We start from the raw sequence: 24,025 nt of genomic DNA, 5'->3' as shown, positions 1-24,025 counted from the left end.
AATTTTTTGTTTGTTTGTTTTTACAATGGTACCTCTTCCTCCTCAGACTCAGTCATCTCCTCTTCCTCTTCCTCCTCCTCACAGTCTTCATTGTCCAAGCGATGAAGGGCAGCCCGACGTTCTCTTTCTTCCTTCCGGCGAATAGCCATAGCCTGCTGCAAACGAGACCTCAGTAAAACCAGCTTCTCTCCTGTAGAAAAACGTAGGAACAAAATGGTAATCAAACATTTGAGGATAAGATTAAAAAAAAATAATAATAAAAAACAAGAATTTTTCCCATGAAAAACAGAAGAGAGATTCAATCTGCTCTAAGGGCACTCCTTATGGAGGTGGTAATGTGGCAATATTTAAAATATGGAAGCATGTGCTTAAAACAAATTTTAAAACCTCTATCAAAATATTGGAGAAGACAAGAGGAAATGCATGGCTGTACACATTTTGCAACATATCTTTTTTTCAGCTCCCTATTGACATCCATTCTAAAGTGGTACTCCTTCATATTCTATAGACAGTCTTAAAATGAATAAAGTTAAAAAACACAGCAATTCACAAATATCTAAATGTTATATTTAAGACTATACCTGGCTTAGTGTGTGTAGGCTTCTCTTCCTCCTCATTAACGGTGACCGTGAAGGATTCAGCATGCAGCTCCTCCTGTCCAGAGGCAGTGCTGTCCTTTCTCACCACATTTACATGAAGTAATCGCTCTCCTTTAGATCGTGGTGCAGACTGAACATGCCTCAGAAAACGTTCTTTTAGAGCCTCTAGACCTGAGCAACACACAACATGCATTCTAAACAAAACGTGCTAAAACAGAATCTGCCAAGGAACCTTACCCAAAAGAAAATTGAGCTACCAAAAACCAAATACTACAGACTGCTTTAATGTTAACACGATTTGTAACATTTTATAGCGCTTCCTCACCAGGGTTAGCCTGCTGCAGTTCCAGCTGGACAAAAGTTCCATCATCTGCACACAGCTTTGCTACAGGAGGAGGCTCCAAGCCCAGCTCACGCAATCTAGCCAGCTTATCCTTCTTGGGTTTAGACACTGCTGTGCCTTGTTCAGCAGGCACAGAGTCACCCTGTCCTGACTGCCCTGTCCCGGACTTAGTCTGCTGAACCTGAAACATGTCAGGATTCTCTTTAGTAGATCTCTCAGACATGTCCACAGATGGAAGAACACTTTCTTCCATGGCCTCAGGCTTTTGGAGCTCAACACCTGCAACCTCTAATTGTTTCTCAGCAGCTTCATTAGCAGTTTGTGTATTGGGTTCATTTGTAGCACTGTCCTGTTGGATACAGCTGTCTGGATCGGGTTCATTCAGATCCACCTGTCGGTTCAGGTTCTGTTCTGGTTCTTCAGACTGGTTTTGTGTAGTAGAGGGTGTTGAAGATGCCACAACAATACAGTGTTGGTATTTGGCAGATCTTAAAGGAGGGGAAACAATTACAGAAAAAATAAATAAATAAGATTGCTTACACTGCACGAATACATAAATCAAGTCACTTTGTATGTGCCTTATCAATTTTCTTTCTTAGGCAAAACTGTATATAATGTGTACAGTATAATGCACAAAGTACCTACTTCAGTAACGCCATAGCAGGTTGGTCAGGACGAACTCTTCTCTTGAAGAATTGGTCTATGCCTTTGGGCTCTGGCATATGGTACGGTAGTCCTATTGTAGATTCTGGTAAACCAAAAGAGAATTCAAAGAAGGGCAATATTAAAGAGTGAAGAAATTCAAATGAGCAAGCACTGAATAATTTCACTTACCTCTAACAAGCTTCTGACTGTCACTGTGGAGCTGTTTCATTGCCTCCTTACTTGCTCTTGCTGCTTTCCTCTCCTAGGGACACAATTAAGTGATTAAATAATTTAATGGAAACAAATAAATACAGTGGAACCCAGATACTCGTGACCTTGACACTCGTAGTTTGTGACTTTTCATTTGGAACCGGACGAAGAGTAACTCGCGAAAATTCTGATCGTTTTAAACATTTTTAAAACAGAGTTTGTACTAATAAATTACAAAAATGTTTAAAAAACTTTTATTATTCATTAGAGTAATAAATAAAACATTTATGACAAGTAATTCACAATTTGAGTTTACAGTACAGTACATGTACAATTCCCCATCAAAAGGAGAGGGGTCATAAAACGTTAAACCCCACAAGAACGTTGCACTGTACAGGGAAGATACCTACAACTGAATGTCTTACCTTGCGCTGGGATCTGCCTTCCTGCCCTTCATCCTCTTCAGAGTCATCTGATTGGTGCTGCAGAATTGGCAAAAAAAAGAATGAAAATTAAGAGGTTGTCACAGGGTCAGGAAAGCTGGGATCCAATTATTTCTTTTTTCTTCTTTAACATGACCCCTTAGCAAACTACTGCCAGGGGAATGAGTTTCTGGTGGGTTGTGATCTCTATAAACCCAAATGTTTAGTTATTTCATTGGAGGTTCTTTAAATTATTTAATAACAGTCAATTACAGATAGAAATTTAAGTAATATTGTTTTTAAGTGAATATAAAGCGTGCATTTTATAAAACATACACAGAGTAACATGTGTTAAATTGGAAACTACCCCAAGATCTCAAATAAATAAAAAAGAAAAAGAATTAGTATATGGCCTGGGGAAGAAAAAGAAGTTTGTGCTAGTTATTTGTCAATCTCCGTGTGCCTCTCTCTCACCTTGTTGTTGGCCTTCTTTTTTACAGCAGCTCTGATGGCATCTAGGGACTCCTCTTCCTCCACCACCCCCTCCGCCGTGTCCGACTCCTCGAGCTGAGCATCAAACAGGTCATTATCACCCAGTAGACAGCCACTGTCATTGAAAGCTTTGGGCAAAGGGGACTCCTGAGAACACAGGCAGAGAAAGAAACAGAATGACCGTAAGCAACGTTAATTTAATAAACAAAATTTTTTTGAAAAACCCCAATGAACTCACTTCAGGGGAATTTGTCTTTTCTTTCAGTTGTTTCACTCCATTTTTCTCCTTCTCTCTGCGTCGCTCTGACGTCCCCCTCTTTTTGGTCTTTCTCTTAGGTTTTCCTTGACTCTCATCTTCCTCACTCTCATCACTTTCCATGGCAATCCGAGATACCATCTTTCCCCTGCTCTTTTTCGGCCCCTTACTTTCACTGGACTTCGTCTCATCACCGCTGGATTCTGACAACACCAAAGCCTCAGTCACCTTGTCAAGGTCTTCCTCTTTCTCACTGTCGCTGTCCTGGAGAACCTTCCGGGTGCGGGCCTTCCGGTTAACGATGATATCGTCATCTGAATCTTGAGGTTTACATATTGTCACTTTTATTAAGCAGATTATGCAAAGTAAAAGATCCTGTTGTTTTTCAGTGAGCAAACCGTTTATGCAAATATAAGCAGAATTGAGTTAAACACCTTAATTAATGTCTATTAATAATAGAAAGCCTACCTGCCATCTCAAATGGTGTTTATCAGTGAGCCTCACTATTAGAAACACTCCCTAAATAAATCACTAAATGGCTTAAGAAAGGACACTCAACCATATAGTTTTCCCAAGCAACAAAACCTTGATTACATGAAGCATTTTCAAAAGAAGCAGAAAATACAGCTGTTATAGGTCCCATAGGCTTGTTAATGTTTATAATAGCAGATACGGATTAAAAAAAAAAATCACATTAAATTCTCCACCACACAAAATAAACGTATAGTTTTCACATAACCAAATCAGCTCTTTATATACAAATAATTTAGTACATTTTTTCGAACAGTTACACATGACACAAAAGTACTTAACGTGTAGAAAATACATGCTAGAGAGAGAGAGAGAGCGAGAGAGAAAGAAAAATAAAAAAATCCCCCTTGATGAACTAATTTGATCGAAACAAATCCAAAGAGTGCTGACAGACAAGACTTAATTTACCTTCTTGAGCCTGAATAGCAGCTGAGGTGGCATCAGTCACAGCCTCCTCCATGGGTGAACCAACTCCACTGTCTGAATCACTCTGTGCCTTGGGGATCTCAGAAGGGAGATCAACAGGCTGTGAACACAACACTAGTGTCAATCAGCTCCACCTGTCACATACAGCACACTCATTGATAGATTACACAGAGTCAGATTTGGAGGCATTATAGATGCATGTTAAAATAAATGCATGAATGCAAGAACATTTAATGTATACGTGATGATCAACCAGCATTTATTTCAAGAGGGATTACAGATTAGTTGAACCAGTAAAATTATCCTAAATCACAAGTCAGGACTAAGTTAGTTTTGTGGTTTAAACTACCTTCGAATAGCCTTTTATTATTTTAATATAAATATTAATCATTGATTAGTTTAGATTGCTTCCCATCTACTGAGCTTCCGAAGCTCCTGACCATTACTCTCAATGAGCAGGCCACGTCTACAGATCTAATCACCAGTCAAAATCTGATACTTAGATGCACAAAACAACCAGTTAACTAGTATATAAACCTGCTTCAAATATACGAGTTATTGTGTCTAAAAAAACCTGTCGATTCAAGCTACTGATAGCAAACCAGCTAGGCTAGCTACGAGTCACTTGACTCGTGGTTATTTGGTCTTAAATTCGACTATAATTTTAGTTCTCAATTTCTGCGATCAGCATTTGTTTACCGAATATATAATTTTCTGAGTAAAGCAGTTAGTAGAGCTTGAGTGAGCTAATAAACACTATGTAGTCTGTTACCCGCTCAGAGAGAAGCAGGCTCATCTTTTGTCCACTGAAGCTATTCGGCGCAGAACCTCATAAAAAAAATTAATAATAAAATAAGCAAAAAAAACCCCAACGTTTTTATACACCGATGTTATACACGCGAAATCATAAAACGTGAATCCTGGAAGGATTTTAGTCATTCGGGCGAAGTTACTCGTCAAAAGTCGTCTCCCGCCTGATCCTCGGAAAAGGGCATACAAAATTTTCAACTGTTCGCGCGCTGGAGTGAAAGTCTTCTTCCTGCGTTGCCTGCGTCATCACCGTCTAGCTTGATGATTGGCTGATTTGTTAGCATGCAAGGTTACTCTGACTATGATTGGTTAGGAATGTCGGCGCGCTGCTTTTCATTGGTCAATGTATCACAAAACATTTTTTTTTTCATTTCCCCCACTCCATATCAAACAATTATCTACAAATGTTCTATAAACATATCGCAATCAAATAACATTCATTTCGCCTTTCAATAAACTTAACACGGCAGGTGTGTATACAAATGATTTCATAGTGGCTACGTAAATAAGTTAGTAAGCCATAGTTTATAACCATACCTTTTCAATTAATCAAAATGTTCCTGGATAATTATATGCTGTGGGTATACTGCTAGTGTAATGATGGGCTTTTTCCCTAATGAGGCCACGTTTCGCTTCATCCATAGGGCTCCTGGAGCTGTTTTGTATGTGCTGCGCAATTGCGCATGCGCGATGAGCTGCGCACGTTCTCACGCATGCTCAGTTAAAAATCCCATGGATCTGCTTTAAATCACACCGAAGACAACGCAGCGCGCAGATCTGTATACGGATACGTACCCTTTCAGTTCTTAAATTAGCCCCATTAAGCTTCGAGATACCGCCCCCAATTTCAGTGTCGGTACGGAGCCGCCAGGCCGGGACTGAGACGGAGAGAGAGCCCTCGGCCATGGAAGCGCTCGGACCCGGTAAGCGGTGAACAGGAGGAGACCGTGAACGGTGACAGTGGAGCGCAGGTCGGCGCTGCGTGTTACTGTGGCCCGCGGCTTCGCTTGGCTGCGCTGTTGTGTAGGCCTCAGGGACGAGAACGAAAACGAAAACAAACACACCAGCAGCCGCGTCGCTTTGCCAGAATAGTATTATTTTGTTAATTGAATGTAGTTCTTTCCCAAAATTAGATACTTGGTATAAGAGACAACAAGTGTTTATGTGCGTGACGTCGGGACAGGTATTTATTGTGTTGAAGCGCAGTGAACCTGTAATACACGCACCCAGCAGTGCGGAAGGCTCCATGGCATTGTGGAGTCGATGATAGGGATTTCAATAAGAGACAAGCTTTCTTGTGTGTGTGTGTGTGTAAAAGAGAAGACATCTAGGCAGCTGGACGGCTGCTACTATTTCCTGCTTATTTCAGATGCTTTTGTTGTAAAAGGAAGTCGCGTTTCACTATAAAAATACGGAAGCCTTTGGAATATTTTGGGGCAGCCAGTTATACTGGCGTGTTACACTGTAGTTCAAGCACATGGCAAGAATGTGCTCGGTTAGTAAATGTGTCCATAAACCGATGGTTTACGGGGTGCTGCCCACATGGTGAACTAGCAGACAGACAGGCTTCACCCGCCGTTTGATGTCGACGCTTTGGCCAGCAGAAACCTGCCAGCCAGACAAAAACATTAAGGTCCATGCGGACAAAACACCATTCCTGAAGCTTTTGGAAGGAGGCCCCATATCCGCTGAAGGTTTTGCCTTCCTGGATGTAAAAGGGTTTAAACGAGTAAAAGTAAACACTCCTTCTCTGTGCCGAGCGGCCAGGCTGTGAAAAGCGGAAGGAGTCGCCAATGTGGGTTTTTTTTTTTTTTTTTTTTTAACGCTCCATTACAATAGCATACTGATCCTGAGTGTGTTAAAGGCACGGATAGCAGAGAAAATGGTGAAGTCAAATTCTCATGGATTTCAAATTGTCACTGAGACCTGTTTATCCGTGACTTTCCCTCGTTTTTAACCCACATGTTACGGAGGCACATTCATCTGTCTAGTAATTACAGTAACTGTAAAATAGGTTTACATATCGCTCCCAATTAGCTTAGAGTTGCAAGTTTTTGACTCACATTCTGAAATTGGTGATAATTGTTGGGTTTGGAAACGTTTTAAAAATATCTAATTGATTTATATAATCAGATTGCTGTTTTGTTTAAATATATTTTCTAGTATATCGGAGTTCATCCAACCAGCTGTCAGATCTTCTCCGGTGTAATGTGCTTGCCTTTTTTCACACCTGATGTAATTTATGCTTATGATGTAAATTATATGTAACCATGTGATTTTTATGGTTATATTTGCCTAGCCTTTCTTGATTTATTTATTTGTGATTTTTTAAATCATACACTTACTTTTTCAGATGATCTTTTGAAAGATTTGGAGGGTCTCCAGACAGCCTTGGGGGCTGTGAACTTTTCCCCCCTCATTTGTATTCAGTTTGAGAGATACAAATTTGCTGGCCCTTTTTACCTTTTAGGATTTATTGATTGACTTTTGATCTTAATATGAAATGGCAGTAATAAATATCCACTTTACATCATAAAAAGGAAAAGAAATCATTTCTTGACTGACTATTTTGAATAATTAATATTTTTGCAGTATTTAGAAAGCTTATTGTAATTATTCAAGATTAATGTTGTGTTTATGATAATAACCTAATTTGTAGACTGTTGCCTGACCATTTAATGTTCCTTTGCACAGTAAATTAGCATTTGTTTATGCATGGTTTTCTGAGTTACAGAACAAAGCCATCTGTTGCAAATGATTCAGAATTTCTCAGCATATGACGGATTTTATTCACACTGTTGTATGAAGCACATTGAATGATATGTTGACATGCTTGCATTTTATACAGTTTTTTCCCCCGAAGGTATGGTCTGTGTGGGAAGATTCTGTCGGTTACAGTTTAGTTGGCAAAGTTTTAAAAAAACACAAGTATGGATGAGGCCTATTTAGGAAAAAATAATGTCCCTATCCTACATCAGCAGTAGTTAAGATCTGTCATGCTCTAGGCCCCTGAATAATTTAGGATTTTGCCCCTTATGGTAACTCTTTACATTTTAACATGTATATAGCAGACAGTAATTGACTCAAATGTGACTGTCACTCCAACAACTTAAAAAGGCCTGAAAATAATGGCATTCTAATACTATTGTTGTATTCTAAAAATGTTCTAGTTTTAGTGTCATTACTTTTCAAATACAAAAAAATAATTGAAAAAAACTTTCATAAAATGGATGTATGCAGTCTTTAATGGTGTTTGTTTGGCTTAGTAATTAATTAATAAAAAAAAATTCTGCATCCTGTAGCACCTGTTGTGGGGATTCACTCTGTCATCTCACTGTGGTGAGATCCTGTGTTTCTAGTGTCAGGGATGATCCTTCTGCTTAGCTGTACATAGTACTGAGTAATGTAATCCACTTGATCAGTCAGTGACGGCTCACTATTTGCTAAATGTTATTACTGACTTAACAGTTTAATCCATCCGCTTCTCACTCTCAGCGCATCACACTGCTGCTCAATGCAAAAACCCCTGAATTGCCGCATTTTTTTTTTAACACCTAATGAAAAGGTGTAAATAAAGTGCACAAGTCTGGTGGCTTCTTGGGCTTCAAGAGAAAATTTGAATGAAAAAAAGTCCAATTGAGTCCAAATAGTTGATCTATTGTACAGCAACTTGAATTTTTATAGACAACCATAATATTTTGACTGCCATAGTTAAATAAAAGGAGGAGGAGGAGGCTGCTTTAGATTAGGACAGGCTGCAGTACCCTCTGTGGATTATGTGCTAACTGGAGCGTGCAAGAGCAGCATGGGGTTTTGACCTCGCAAATTTGTCGACGCATTATGGCATTCACCTTTTGACAATGTACAGTACCCCCAAATTGTATGCACAGAAGAGTAAAGGAAAAGACAATGAAATCTTGTACATTCACATTTAATGCAAACAAGGATTTGTCTATCTACTGATTTATTAAAGTCAAATCTCAATTTATACTTCATCATTAAGAATAATTGCACAATAAATTGTTTTCCACATGTTCCTGCTGCTTTTTGTGAGATCGACTCACTTTGTTGGATTGGCTTCTCCGTATTAGAACAGTGGGGGTGTGGGTATCATTGTTTTATGATGTTTGTCAGATGAGAGTTAAAACCAGGGCAAAACTTGTATTTTCTCTGTTTACTCACGCTCTGTCCAAATGCTGAATCCAGATTTAAAAAGCTTTTAATTACAATCATGTTTTTGTGTGTTTCTCTGTAGGCCCGCCTGCTCCTACCTCCCTTTTCCAGCCACCACGCCGGCCTGGCTTGGGCACGGTGGGGAAGCCGATTCGCCTGCTGGCCAATCACTTCCAGGTGCAGATCCCCAAGATCGATGTCTACCACTATGACATTGAAATCAAGCCAGAGAAGCGCCCCCGGCGGGTCAACAGGTAAAATTTGACTTAAAGGGAAAACGTCAAAGACAATATGTGCCGATGGTTATGATGATTGGTTTGATATCAGTTTTTGAAAATTAAAAACTTATTTTAATCATTTGTTGTGCAGAGAGGTGGTTGATACCATGGTGAGACACTTCAAAATGCAGATCTTTGGGGACCGGCAGCCTGGATATGATGGAAAGAGGAACATGTACACAGCTAATCCACTGCCTATCGGAAGAGATCGGGTAGGCTGGCACTACACTTTAATCAGAAAGGCACTTCTAAATGCAAAATTATGACACTTGTTGTACACAGTATATGAGTGACCAAGCAAATAACTCTTAAACAATGTGTCTTTTGTTCTGAAACCTCCTAGTGTATCTTATTGGTCTAAATATCACATGCTATCCGCTATTTGCACATTTGCTTGTGGTTGTAGAAGCAGCATCAAAAACACTTTCAAGGGTAACACAAATATTTTTTTTTTCTTTTTGTCTTTTTTTTGTCTTTTTTTTTTTCCCTTTTCCTTCCAGTAAACCTAGAAAGGGATGTTTAAAATGTTCTTGTGATTGGTGATTTTGCATATTTTTGGCCATATAATGTAGTAATATGCAGAACATACATTTCTTTAAATGACCTCTGCATATTGTCATCCTCAGCTATTTCAATTAATAGAAAATAGATTATCAATAAAGTATTTTTTTACTTTTCACTCAATCATAATTCATCCACATGTCCTATGAAACTGTGGATGATCTTTAAAAACAATGCATTTCTCAAATCAGGAGCCACCTCATGATTTTTTATGGAATTTACTTTTGTCATACATCTGTTACATCTGTTTCTTGCTTTGTTACATTCTTAAAATGTATCTTTCAGGTGGATCTGGAAGTGACTTTGCCAGGTGAAGGAAAGGATCAGACTTTTAAGGTGTCTCTGCAGTGGGTGTCGGTGGTCAGTCTGCAGATGCTCCTGGAAGCTCTGTCCGGTCATCTAAACGAGGTTCCTGAGGACTCCGTGCAGGCCCTTGATGTCATCACACGCCACCTTCCCTCCATGAGGCAAGTTAATGCTATGGCTTCATTCATTCATTTTTCTAGGAATGTACTTTGAGAGTTAATTGCAGATTGTTACGGTAATATCCTTTTAGTGCAAAATAATGGATGTGGTTAAAGTCATAGCATTGTTTGGTATTTATTTATCAGAAAGGTCACTCTTTTGCAGGAAATGGTTTGTTTTCTTTCTTTGGATACAGAAATTGGGATTTAATAAATAAATATAAAAATATATAAAAAAAAAAATAAAAAAATATATATATATATATATTCATTCATTCATTCATTCATTCATTTTCTCCCGCTTATCCGTAATTCGGGTCGCGGGGGCAGCAGTCTAAGTAGGCCCCCGCCTTCGACTGCTGCCCGATCCTCACAGCACCGTCCCTTACGGTCCCTCCTGCAGGTGGTGAGCCCACTGGAAGGCGGCCCAACGTCACGGACCTTGATATTTCCCTCGTAAGGGATATATATATATATATATCACATCACAATATACACACACACACACACACACACAGTGAGGAAAATAAGTATTTTAACACCCTGCTATTTTGCAAGTTCTCCCACTTAGAAATCATGAAGGGGTCTGAAATTGTCATCGTAGGTGCATGTCCACTGTGAGAGACATTAAAAAAAAAAAAAAAAAATCCAGAAATCACAATGTATGAATTTTAATATGTTAATATTTGGTACAGTAGCCTTTGTTTGCAATTACAGAGGTCAAATGTTTCCTGTAGTTTTTCACCAGGTTTGCACACACTGCAGGAGGGATTTTGGCCCACTCCTCCACACAGATCTTCTCTAGATCAGTCAGGTTTCTGGCCTGTCGCTGAGAAACACGGAGTTTGAGCTCTCTCCAAAGATTCTCTATTGGGTTTAGGTCTGGAGACTGGCTAGGCCATGCCAGAACCTTGATATGCTTCTTACAGAGCCACTCCTTGGTTATCCTGGCTGTGTGCTTCGGGTCATTGTCATGTTGGAAGACCCAGCCTCGACCCATCTTCAATGCTCTAACTGAGGGAAGGAGGTTGTTCCCCAAAATCTCGCAATACATGGCCCCGGTCATCCTCTCCTTAATACAGTGCAGTCGCCCTGTCCCATGTGCATAAAAACACCCCCAAAGCATGATGCTACCACCCCCATGCTTCACAGTAGGGATGGTGTTTTTGGGATGGTACTCATCATTCTTCTTCCTCCAAACACGTTTAGTGGAATTATGACCTAAAAGTTCTATTTTGGTCTCATCTGACCACATGACTTTCTCCCATGACTCCTCTGGATCATCCAAATGGTCATTCTCAAACTTAAAACGTGCCTGGACATGTGCTGGTTTAAGCAGGGGAACCTTCCGTGCCATGCATGATTTCAAACCATGACATCTTAGTGTATTACCAACAGTAATCTTGGAAACGGTGGTCCCAGCTCTTTTCAGGTCATTGACCAGCTCCTCCCGTGTAGTTCTGGGCTGATTTCTCACCTCCTTAGGATCATTGAGACCCCACGAGGTGACAGCTTGCATGGAGCCCCAGTCCGAGGGAGAGTGACAGTCATGTTTAGCGTCTTCCATTTTTTAATGATTGCTCCAACAGTGGACCTTTTTTCACCAAGCTGCTTGGCAATTTTCCCCGTATCCCTTTCCAGCCTTGTGGAGGTGTACAATTTTGTCTCTAGTGTCTTTGGACAGCTCTTTGGTCTTGGCCATGTTAGTAGTTGGATTCTTAATGATTGTATGGGGTGGACAGGTGTCTTTATGCAGCTAACAACCTCAAACAGGTGCATCTATTCATTCATCATTCATTTTCTCCCGCTTATCCGTAATTCGGGTCGCGGGGCAGCAGTCTAAGCAGGCCCCCGCCTTCGACTGCTGCCCAATCCTCACAGCACCGTCCCTTACGGTCCCTCCTGCAGTTCGTGAGCCCACTGGAAGGCGGCCCAACGTCACGGACCTTGATATTTCCCTCGTAAGGGACCCCTGGAGCATAGAGGGTTAAGGGCCTTGCTCAAGGGCCCAAGAATGGCAGCTTGGCGATACCGGGGCTCGAACCCCCGACCTTCCGATCGGCAACCCAGCGCCTTAACCGCTGGAGCCACCACTCTCCCAGGTGCATCTAATTTAGGATAATAAGTGTAGTGGAGGTGGACATTTTAAAGGCAGACTAACAGGTCTTTGAGGGTCAGAATTCTAGCTGATAGACAGGTGTTCAAATACTTATTTGCAGCTGTATCATACAAATAAATAGTTTAAAAATCATATATTGTGATTTCTGGATTTTTTTTTTTTTTTAGATTATGTCTCTCACAGTGGATATGCACCTACAATTTCAGACCCCTCCATGATTTTTAAGTGGGAGAACTTGCAAAATAGCAGGATGTTCAAATACTTATTTTCCTCACCGTGTGTATGTATGTATGTGTATGTGTATGTGTATGTGTATGTGTATGTGTATGTATATATATATATATATATATATATATATATATATATATATATATATATATATATATATATATATATTATTAGTGTGTGTGTGTGTGTGTGTGTGAAAAAAAAATATATATATATATATATATATATATATATATATATATATATTTTGTTTGTTTGTTACCCCAGGTATGATGATTTATGGTTATAATGGTTAATGATTTAATATCACATTGTTTTTTTTGTTGCAGGTACACTCCTGTAGGCCGTTCTTTCTTTTCTCCCCCTGAAGGTTATTACCATCCGCTAGGTGGAGGAAGAGAGGTGTGGTTTGGGTTCCATCAATCAGTTCGTCCAGCCATGTGGAACATGATGCTCAACATTGATGGTATGAGGTCTTTAACAGGATCTTTTTATTTAAGTCCTAGCAGACATGTAACCAAAATTCTAATCATTATTGTTGTCTTGTTTTCAAATCTTATAGTTTCAGCCACTGCATTCTACCGTGCCCAGCCTGTGATTGAGTTCATGTGTGAAGTTCTAGATATCCAAAACATTAATGAGCAGACCAAGCCCCTTACAGATTCCCAACGTGTCAAGTTCACCAAGGAGATCCGAGGTGAGTCTGCAGCTCCAGTGTGGACAGTACAAAATCTTTATTGACTTTAAGTTATGAAAAATATATGAATATTACATTTGTTAAGGATTTTAGTTTTTTCTGGGTTGTTGGCCTGTTGACATGCTTTTGGTTATGCTTGTGTAAACAGGGTTGAAAGTGGAGGTCACACACTGTGGACAGATGAAGAGGAAGTACCGTGTGTGCAATGTCACCCGTCGCCCAGCCAGCCACCAGACGTGGGTCTTTCTAACACGTTTGAGACTAAGCTTCCTGTGCAAGCATTTCCTCATATGAATGCTTCATGCATAAAGTTTAAGCATTTCTGTTTAAACTATTATTAGGCTTTTTTTTGTTTTTTGTTTTTTTTGTTTGTTTAATTTAAATAATCAGGGTTGAGGGAGTGGTTGTTGTTTTGTCGAATAAGGACCTGTAATATAAAACCCTTATCAATATATCTAAATTAACCTTCACTTTTGTAATTAATAAAAAAAACTCTTGCTTTACCAGGTTTCCCTTGCAGCTAGAAAACGGACAAGCCATGGAATGTACAGTAGCTCAATATTTTAAACAGAAATACAGTCTACAACTTAAATACCCCCATTTGCCCTGCCTTCAGGTGGGGCAGGAACAAAAGCACACGTACCTTCCTCTTGAGGTGAGTTGTCTTATTTATTCTAGATCTTTTTTCAGTCTGTGGCTGCATGATATATAAAACTGTAGACCATTAATTTAAATGCAGTGCTAAATATATACAAAAATGCAAAAAAAACTAAGGTGCAATCCACAAACAATATCTATTCCGAATTGTATTTCTACACTTAAAGCTCTATAATGTGAAATGCTTTGGCTGAAAATATGGATTTAGTTAAAGTTAAATAATTTGCCTTCATGTTTGAAACTGTGCTCCTTTCACAAGCAGCTAAATTTTAGTTTTTGTCCGTCGCTTCAGGTCTGTAATATTGTGGCAGGCCAGCGCTGCATAAAGAAGTTAACTGATAACCAGACTTCCACCATGATCAAAGCCACAGCTCGCTCAGCACCTGACCGCCAAGAGGAGATCAGTAGGCTGGTGAGCTGCACCCCATATTATTCTTTCTCAGTACAACACTTTTATCCAAAGTCACGCAGTATTTCAGCGTTTTTTTTGTTTTTTTTTGTGTTTGAAAGAAACATAAATGACCCAGGCTTGGCCAATTTAAGGAAATTGTGTAGTTCAACCTTACTATGGGTGCAATGGACAGTGTTTAGCAGATTCCCAGCTATTTATTGCATGTTAACATGTATTTTGTTCTAAATGTACAACCCTTTTGCTAAAAACTCTGCCAAAAACATATCGTGTTGCAACAGTGATTCTTCAGTATTAGTCGGGTTACAATGACCCATTATTTCTTTTTATGATACAAATACAGATCACTTTTAATGTACATGCCGCAGGTGCTATGCAAATTTTTTTTTTATACAGAGTTTATGTACATCTGAAGGATTGAGGGCAATATCCACTAGATGGCATGTTGGAGCAGTAATCCTTCATTAATCTCATTTGGTTTCCAAGTAGAGTTTTATGGCACTTTTATGTACAGTAAATTTAAACATACCAATGAGCTCTGTTTCTCTTTAAAACTTTTTGGTGGTGGTTTACAACCTCCCCTGTTTACATTGGCGCACTAGCTCCATGCCAGATGACCACAGGATACATTTTGCAGCCATTTTTGATACAAATAATTAACAGCAAGTATAAATCAGCCTTTAGTCACTTTGACCAATGGCCATAGAAGAACTACATAACCTCATGCACACAGCCAGTCCACAGAAAAAAAAGCAGGAAACGATGTTTAAAAAATGTCATCTTTAATATGACCCAAATGGCAGATTGTAGTGAGCAGGAATGAAAAAAAACGATTTAACATTTATGTACTGAGAATTCACTTTCCATTCACAAATGTATGAATTAATTGGATGAGTGAGTCATTGCTGTTTGTGTCACCTCCCTCACATTTTCCAGCGACATGTAGAATGTGTTTGCTTTGGCTTACAAGCTGCTATCAGTACAACAGAAATCATAGTGACAGCTGATTATTTAAGCCATATTGTCTGTGGTTAACATTTACCTGGGAGGACCTTCTGTATTAAAGTCATTTCATACTAAATAGAATTATTTTTGTTTAAAGTTTACATTGTTGCATTTCTAGTCTTGTACATATAGGGTAAATGTACTTGTGATTTCTATGCTGTCCAACTTCAGTTAAAGCAGCGAAGGGGGAAAAAAAAACATGTATATAATATAAATATAATTTTTTTTTTTTATATGTATGTTTTTTATTAACAAACATCAGTTTAATACATTCTTTTAGTTGGTAAGCCATAAATGTTTTTTTTTTTTTTTTTTATGATTTATGAAATCAAAACAATATTCGAAATAAAATTTCTTTCTCTAAAGCTGTTTTATTTATTTATTTTTTAAAATGCTGTTATCTTGGAGCTATTCTGTACTGTGCCATACAGGTTTGTCTTAAAATCTCTCTTTGGTTTTTCTTTTTGGCTACTAGAATTTTTGTGTGTGTTTATGTATTAATTATTTTTAATATATATTTTTTTTTTTACATTTAGGTCAAAAGCAACAGCATGGTGGGTGGCCCTGACCCCTACCTTAAAGAATTCGGCATCGTGGTACACAATGACATGACTGAGGTGACGGGGCGGGTCCTCCCAGCGCCCATGCTACAGTATGGGGGCCGGGTGAGTACAGACACTGGGAGGGACTGTGGCAGGGTGAGTACTTGGGCACGGGTGCAGGGTGAGTATGGGTGGGGCCATAAACACAGGCGAGTGTGTGCGTTTGTGATTTGTGGTGGAATGAATGGACTAACCATGAGGAGGATGATCAGACTCTGTTTAATAACATTGGTTACTTGGTGTTTTGTTTTAAGTTCGTTGGTTCAGATGCTAAAAATAAATTCTTCCCTTATTTGTCATTGTTTTAGTTGTGAATTAGTGCTGTAAGGATTTAGCTCTTTGAGGTATGCCCTGATCAGTCGAGTCACTGGCCAATGGATTCTTATCCTCTTCCTCAGGAACGTATGGAGCTTTTGAAAGACTGCTTTTCTGTTTGCCTGAAGAGTCATGTGCAACTCTAGTTTATGAATTATTTGGTTTTTTTTTTTTTTCAAAAAATGTAAGATGCAAAGAGAAAAGCAATCTCTCATTTTTGTTTAACTTCAGTCATTTCATCAACTGATTGCATTTAGTGCATAATTGCTTTGTCATAAGTGTGTAATTTGTAATTAGTCTAAAATGTTAGGTAAAATGTGAAGCATTAACTAAAACCCATTATTTTATACTGCATATTACAAACATGGCTTCGTGTTTTAACCACTTGCTAGTTTAACATTTGATGGTATGTGTAAGTCATCTTGACTTTTTAGTTTCTGTTACATTACTGCATATTAAAAGCTAACAACCAAAAATGGAATCTTTGGCATTTAGGTCATGTAATCCTTCTGATGCAAAAAAAATTGAGTACTGAATTCCCTGAACATTGGAGTTGCTCAGATCATGTGTTTATTTAAAATGCATTTAAGGTGGATTATTGCTTAAACAAAAAATGTAGACATTGTTATGCTTATATAAATATTTTGCAATTTATAAGATTAGACTGTTACTAATTTAGATTCGTGAAAAACTGTTTTGAACAATGCTTTTTTTTTTTTGTGAGGAGTCTATGGGCTTCACTAAGAGTGTAGGGACTCTTTCCACAGAACAAGACTGTGGCTACGCCCAACCAGGGCGTGTGGGACATGAGGGGGAAGCAGTTCTATGCAGGCATTGAAATTAAGGTGTGGGCAGTGGCCTGCTTTGCCCCTCAGAAACAGTGCAGAGAGGACTTGCTTAAGTGAGTATCTTTTTTTTATTTTTGGTTATTGTATTTTAATTATTAAAATTTATTTTGCAATAGCTTCTATTTAAGTGTTTTATAAAAGGTTGGGTTTTGTATTGTTCTGTGGCTAAATCAGGGCTGTGAAGTATCCAAGAAAAGCTACAGTGAGTTCAGAATTTTAATCATTTTGACATAGTTGGCACAATGAACATGGTGCCATGTTTGGGATTTTCAAGCCAAGTTGAGGGAACTTGTTGAGGAAAGACAGAAAATGGCTTTTCACCAATCTAAACCGTATATACTCTTATTGCTTATAACACTGCCCTAACATACCTAATAATGATTAATGAACAACTAGGTGAAAAATGCCTTTTCTGTGGTAAAGATCATTTAGTCCTTTGACAACTAGGCAGTAAATTAAAATGCCAACAGATTGGTTCTATTTTGTTTACCTATTTACTCGCTTTTTTAAGATAAACGTAGGAGTGAATGCTGTCTTTACCAATGCTGTCAGTTCAGTCACTGCGTTCTAACTGATTTAAACTTGTACAACAAGTAAATCGGATTAACAGGTTTTCATTAAAGTTGCCCTAAACTTAATGCCTTTTGCTTTTCAGGAGCTTCACAGACCAGCTGAGGAAGATCTCTAAAGATGCAGGAATGCCCATTCAGGGCCAGCCTTGCTTCTGCAAGTATGCCCAGGGAGCAGACAGTGTAGAGCCCATGTTCAAGCACCTTAAAATGTCTTATGTTGGATTGCAACTCATCGTGGTCATCCTGCCTGGAAAAACCCCAGTCTATGGTAAAGAGATGAAAACAAGATTATATTCTAGATTAGAATTTACAACCTCACTTTATTTGACATTTTCATCAGCCACATATTTGTTGATTTTAATGATTAGGTACTGAATTATGGACCATCATTAAAGCTGAATTTCATTTGACTTTGTGTGTCTTATAGCGGAGGTGAAGCGTGTTGGAGATACTTTGCTAGGTATGGCAACCCAGTGTGTCCAGGTGAAGAATGTAGTAAAGACCTCCCCTCAGACACTCTCCAATCTCTGCCTCAAGATCAATGCTAAACTGGGTGGCATCAACAATGTTCTAGTACCCCATCAGAGGTGTGCATCAATTGCACTGTAGCAATTATAACTTATAACAAATCATCAATTACACTTATTTGTAGTTTTTCAAAATATTGTTTGACCTTCTGCCTGTAAGTAGGAACAAACAATTATGCTCTTGTATATGTTCTTTTCTTTTTAGACCATCAGTATTCCAGCAACCGGTGATCTTCTTGGGTGCAGACGTCACTCATCCCCCAGCAGGTGATGGGAAGAAACCATCCATTGCAGCAGTAGTGGGTAGCATGGATGGCCATCCAAGCCGGTACTGTGCCACAGTGCGGGTGCAGACCTCGCGACAGGACCTGTCCCAGGAGCAGCTATTCAGCCAAGAAGTAATCCAGGACCTCACTAACATGGTGCGTGAGCTGCTCATCCAGTTCTACAAGTCCACCCGCTTTAAGCCCACACGCATCATCTACTATCGTGGGGGAGTGTCAGAGGGACAGATGAAGCAGGTGAGTTCAACATGGTATGTCCCAAATGTGATCTGTCTCTGATTGAGATCTGTATTTGTAATGGTGTCTGCTGTTTCTCTTTGTGTACTCTAGGTTGCTTGGCCAGAGCTGATAGCCATTAGAAAGGCATGCATCAGTCTGGAGGAGGACTACAGGCCAGGGATAACCTACATTGTAGTGCAAAAACGTCATCACACCCGTCTTTTTTGCTCTGACAAAGCTGAAAGAGTAAGTGATTAATTTCACTTAATCTTGCATTGGGTTTACAGTCATAAATGTAATTTTATGTTATGTTATACTTTAACCTGAATGATTTTTGCCCTCTGCAGGTTGGGAAGAGTGGTAATGTTCCTGCAGGCACTACGGTGGACAGCACCATCACTCATCCATCAGAGTTTGACTTCTATCTGTGCAGTCATGCTGGTATCCAGGTAAGTCTGACTTTCTACCTGTTAGTCTACTTGTACCTTTATTTGTCCCCCAGTCTATAATTCAATCTGTTTTTTTTTGTAGGGCACCAGCCGCCCCTCGCATTATCATGTGCTGTGGGACGACAACTGCTTCACTGCGGATGAGCTGCAGCTTCTTACTTACCAGCTGTGCCACACATATGTGCGCTGTACACGCTCGGTGTCTATCCCCGCACCCGCATACTACGCCAGACTTGTCGCCTTCCGTGCCCGCTATCACCTAGTGGATAAAGACCACGACAGGTACTTCACAATTTTCCGTCAGAAGAGCTTTCCTTAAGATTAAGTTACATATATATTGTGTGGCATGTAAAACATTGGCATGTTGAGATATATATATATATATATATATATATATATATATATATATATATATATATATATATATATATATATATTAGTACATTACATACATACATACAGTACAGACCAAAAGTTTGGACACACCTTCTCATTCAAAGAGTTTTCTTTATTTTTATGACTATGAAAATTGTAGATTCACACTGAAGGCATCAAAACTATTAACACGTGGAATTATATATGGAATTATATATGTAACAAAAAAGTGTGAAACAACTGAAAATGTCATATTCTAGGTTCTTCAAAGTAGCCACCTTTTGCTTTGATTACTGCTTTGCACACTCTTGGCATTCTCTTGATGAGCTTCAAGAGGTAGTCACCTGAAATGGTCTTCCAACAGTCTTGAAGGAATTCCCAGAGATGCTTAGCACTTGTTGGCCCTTTTGCCTTCACTCTGCGGTCCAGCTCACCCCAAACCATCTCGATTGGGTTCAGGTCCGGTGACTGTGGAGGCCAGGTCATCTGGCGCAGCACCCCATCACTCTCCTTCTTGGTCAAATAGCCCTTACACAGCCTGGAGGTGTGTTTGGGGTCATTGTCCTGTTGAAAAATAAATTATGGTCCAACTAAACGCAAGCCGGATGGAATAGCATGCCGCTGCAAGATGCTGTGGTAGCCATGCTGGTTCAGGATGCCTTCAATTTTAAATAAATCCCCAACAGTGTCACCAGCAAAGCACCTCCACACCATCACACCTCCTCCTCCATGTTTCAATGTGGGAACCAGGCATGTAGAGTCCATCCGTTCACCTTTTCTGCGTCGCACAAAGACACGGTGGTTGGAACCAAAGATCTCAAATTTGGTCCCAACCCCATTTATAAGGCAAGAAATCACACTTATTACACCTGTGAAGTGAAAACCATTTCAGGTAACTACCTCTTGAAGCTCATCAAGAGAATGCCAAGAGTGTGCAAAGCAGTAATCAAAGCAAAAGGTGGCTACTTTGAAGAACCTACAATATGACATATTTTCAGTTGTTTCACACTTTTTTTGTTATGTATATAATTCCACATGTTAATTCATAGTTTTGATGCCTTCAGTGTGACTCTACAATTTTCATAGTCATGAAAATAAAGAAAACTCTTTGAATGAGAAGGTGTGTCCAAACTTTTGGTCTGTACTGTATATGAGAGAAAACATGGAGACAAATTATACTCCATTATTTCAAAATAAGTATATAGTGTCTGTATCCCAGGCACTAGAAAATGTTATGGAGTGGAGCTTGAGTTATTTGTCAAAACTGAACAAAATGGAGGGAAAATGCAGCTGTAGTTGTAGTCATTTTGATTATATATTTCTCTGAAGGTTGAATTGATTTCCTTCTCTCACATTTCTGCAGTGCGGAGGGCAGTCACGTATCAGGCCAGAGTAATGGTCGGGACCCTCAGGCCCTAGCCAAGGCAGTGCAGATTCACTATGACACCCAGCACACCATGTACTTCGCCTAACTGCTTCAACCAGCAGGAGATGCACTTCTACGCTCCCACTCCACTTCACTTCTTCTATTTCTAACCTCCTTTTTCTAGTTACTATTTCTTTTAACTTTTTTCCTCCCTCTCTTTCTGTCTTTCTCATGTCCTCATCCACAACCAAAGCGGTTCCAACGCCAGAGGGCTGAATGCATGTTTGAAGCATTCATCCTCAGTGGAACTGCCCACCAGCAATCCTGCACTGAGAGACCACTAGTCTCTAAGGCACAGAGTAATCAAATTGAGCCATTTAAGAGTTTAGTTTTTCAGTTTTGAATGTCATTTATTTTTATTTTTATTTTTTTTGTAATATACACTGAGTGTGAGCAAACCTGCGCCATTTTTGTCGTGACAGCTCTGGCTCTCTCAGCTAAGCTGGACTTTGTCTACTTTTACCTCAGGCCACTGTTGGCTTAAACTTGTCCTTTTTATGATCGTATTTTAACTTTCTCTGCTCAGTCTTTTACAAGCGAGGTGATCTGGGTATCATACCCATTACTCTTCTTTCATTTTTATTATTTTTTTGAATGTGTGAGTGAGTGCGTGTTTGTAGTGTGTGTATGGTGTGTATGTGCGTTTCATGGCAGGCCACTGAATTGTAAAGGGAAATATCAAGGAGTTAACTGCTGTAAATGCCTCAGTTTATTTTATAACGCTTCACATACATAAATATATATTAAAAAAGACGCATCTATATATAAACCTATTTCAGTAGATTTACATTTTTGCAGGATTGCATAAGCTGATGGTTGTGTGTAGCAGGAATTCTCAATGTTTTCAGCTGTGACACTGAGATCATCCAAGTTCCTTTGTGTCTGTGGCAGTTAGCTCATACATCCTTGCATGAATGGGTTTTATACAGGGTGCAGGGATGGCTATGGACATGAAGCTGCCCCATTAAAGGCTTGCATAGTAGACAACAAAGGGCAATGTTTGCAAAAATAACAGCACTCTCCCTTACCTTTTATGCATTTCTACAAAAAACTCAAGTCAGATTTGTAAGAGTTTAATATAAATCATTTTGTTCTTATATTAACTGTTAGTGTATAAAGTCAGTGTCATGGTTACTGTTGTAATGTTGCTGTTATGTATATCAGACTGTCAGAAATCTCAGTTGCGTAAAGAATTTATCCAGGAGTCATTTTGGTGGTGTCGAGTGAGTCCGGTTTTGTAGCTGAACATGTTGTAGCATTCTGTCCATGGTTGTGGGGCCCAAAGTGCTTTTGGTTGGTGTTCCTTTTTTGTTTTCAGGTGATTATCATTTAGATATTCATTATCATTTGATTTTATGTATCGGAAGTAATGAATTATCATGGCAACGATTTTGCTTATTTCTGCCCCCACGTCAAACAGTGGCTTGTTGGGGATACTGTTTAGACAAGGAAGGATGAAAGACAATCAGGGCTCAGGGGGATAGTTAAAGCTGTTTAAATAGTTAGCCATTATTTGCAATTTACATTTACTTATGTGTGTTTATTGCTGTTGTGAGTTGAACATTTATATCTTTATATAAAGTCTGAAGGTATCTTTTCTTTTGAGATGGGAATAAAACGAACATTGTATTATTTGCTAAGAGACACAAGCAAAAGCACTGCCTTGGATTTTGACAACACCTGACATAGTGTGGTTGAATGATTGCAAGCCTTGTCCTGGGTTATGTATTAGTGTTGGGCCTCTGTATGCGTCTCGTCAGGTGGGCAGCTCAATAAAAACCCTTTTGTAATAAACCATCTATAAAGCCACAGGTTTGCTATGAATGAGTTTGAGCTCTTGCCTGTTCAGGACGTGACTCATGGCCTGTTGAGAAGGATAGGGCAAAGGCATCACTCGCAATAAGATGGAATAAGGTGTTTTCACGTTCTTACAACAATTTTTATAATGTGGATCCCACAGCGCTACCATATTTGCCAGAACAGTTGTGCCTGATTTAGCAGGTTGAAAGACATGGTAAAAAGACAATAATTCCAATTTCATATTATGGCACAGCAATATACTTCAAATGATGAACAATGATAGCTATAATAATTTTTCTCATTGATGTGGTTGTTGGTTATGATTGCCCATGGGAATGAGTGTTTCTGTGAGTTGTTTTTTTTGCTTGTGTCAATCAGTGGGAATGTGCATTTCGTGGACTAGCTCTTTAGGCTCTATGGAAAGCTATAAATTTTAGACTGCTTGCTTGCATGCCAGAGTATTGTCCTAAATCTCTTACAGAATATTTATTGTCTCAGAAAAAGGAAAAAAGACTCCTGTTAAGGTGTATGAATTAATTGAGACTGCTTGTTTTTAGGGTAGCAATATTGACCAGTCTCTTTTGACAAGATTTGAAAATTCCGTCACAGACGTCAGTAAGTCCTGTGGGTCAGGCTGGATGCTGTGAGGGAGTGTCGAGTCCAGTCTTGACAAGAACTCCAACTAAAACGAGGTACTTTTTTCCTTCTTTTTCTTTTGCTCCTCCTTCAACTGGGGAGCACCAAGACCGAATTTAGTCACTCCTTTTGATAGTCAACATTATGCCACGTTGCTACTCTGTAGTTCTGTGGTGCCATGTTGATGACTCTCACACTCGCAGCATTCAGACTCTCCAGGATTACGCAAGAATTACCTCTTTTTAACCTTTTGACCCATGGTTTCTCACTACTTCCTTGATTTTAAGAGAGCATGATTTTTTTAAGATCTCCTCTTTGATATATAAAAATTTGTTATTGGATTAAAGTGTATTGTAATTTATTTCTTTTTTGTGCGTGTAGCTTTTGTGCTGTATTTTAATGTTTTGGGCTGTGTGACCTGTCTAGTAGCAATAGAGGGCGCTCTTGTTGACCTGCTGGGGCTTCCTCTGGCTTCTTCTATTAGGGTGCCACATCACTTGATGTATTGCTATTTGACATAAAAAAAAAAAAAAAGAATCCCTTCTTCCTTTTTTTTTTTTTTTTTCTTTTCTTTTTTTTTTTTTTTTTTAGCCTGCAGGGACTATTCGTGTTATTGTGCAAAGTAATAAATTGGTATTTTACGCCTA

General features: G+C 39.1%; 2 protein-coding genes across 5 annotated transcripts in view; one reads left to right on the top strand and one right to left on the bottom strand.

Moving 5' to 3' along the window:
- clspn (claspin) overlaps positions 1-5,433 on the bottom strand; it is an 11,433-nt gene extending 6,000 nt beyond the window's left edge. Inside the window, exons 1-10 of one of the 3 annotated variants that reach the window (XM_083524025.1) lie at positions 5,272-5,433; positions 3,907-4,024; positions 2,950-3,287; positions 2,694-2,858; positions 2,223-2,279; positions 1,777-1,849; positions 1,588-1,690; positions 925-1,430; positions 582-770; positions 33-190 (exon numbers count right to left, since the gene is read on the bottom strand). In XM_083524025.1, the coding sequence (XP_083380151.1) occupies positions 33-190; positions 582-770; positions 925-1,430; positions 1,588-1,690; positions 1,777-1,849; positions 2,223-2,279; positions 2,694-2,858; positions 2,950-3,287; positions 3,907-3,958 (1,641 nt within the window). In that variant the 5' untranslated portion in view covers positions 3,959-4,024; positions 5,272-5,433. Of the gene's footprint in view, positions 1-32; positions 191-581; positions 771-924; positions 1,431-1,587; positions 1,691-1,776; positions 1,850-2,222; positions 2,280-2,693; positions 2,859-2,949; positions 3,288-3,906; positions 4,025-4,696; positions 4,946-5,271 lie in introns of those variants that run through there. The other 2 variants (XM_083524023.1, XM_083524024.1) reach the window with 2 other exon arrangements.
- Positions 5,411-24,025, top strand: ago4 (argonaute RISC component 4). Of its 2 annotated transcripts, none has more exons than XM_083524046.1 (18): positions 5,411-5,657; positions 8,990-9,161; positions 9,277-9,397; positions 10,032-10,213; positions 12,887-13,023; positions 13,120-13,254; positions 13,403-13,490; positions 13,762-13,909; positions 14,204-14,323; positions 15,862-16,023; positions 17,010-17,143; positions 17,746-17,930; positions 18,090-18,249; positions 18,395-18,710; positions 18,804-18,938; positions 19,040-19,141; positions 19,224-19,423; positions 20,880-24,025. In XM_083524046.1, exons 1-18 carry the CDS (start codon positions 5,639-5,641, stop codon positions 20,986-20,988), a joined length of 2,625 nt encoding a protein of 874 aa, XP_083380172.1. In that variant the 5' UTR covers positions 5,411-5,638; the 3' UTR covers positions 20,989-24,025. The 2 variants fall into 2 exon arrangements, with proteins under 2 accessions (XP_083380172.1, XP_083380173.1); XM_083524047.1 differs by having other exon boundaries at positions 5,422-5,657; positions 15,862-15,990.

The sequence above is a fragment of the Silurus aristotelis genome (assembly GCF_946808225.1).
Source record: "Silurus aristotelis genome assembly, chromosome: 21".
Classification (NCBI taxonomy): Eukaryota; Metazoa; Chordata; class Actinopteri; order Siluriformes; family Siluridae; genus Silurus; species Silurus aristotelis.
Note: the sequence above shows the minus strand (reverse complement) of the source record. Positions and strands in the feature narration are given on the sequence as shown.

Bases quoted from the DNA above. Each gene is read 5' to 3' on its own strand.
- ago4 (XM_083524046.1), top strand. The intron at 9,398-10,031 runs GTAGGCTGGCAC...TGTATCTTTCAG, and splicing joins TGCCTATCGGAAGAGATCGG to GTGGATCTGGAAGTGACTTT. The intron at 18,711-18,803 runs GTGAGTTCAACA...TGTGTACTCTAG, and splicing joins CAGAGGGACAGATGAAGCAG to GTTGCTTGGCCAGAGCTGAT.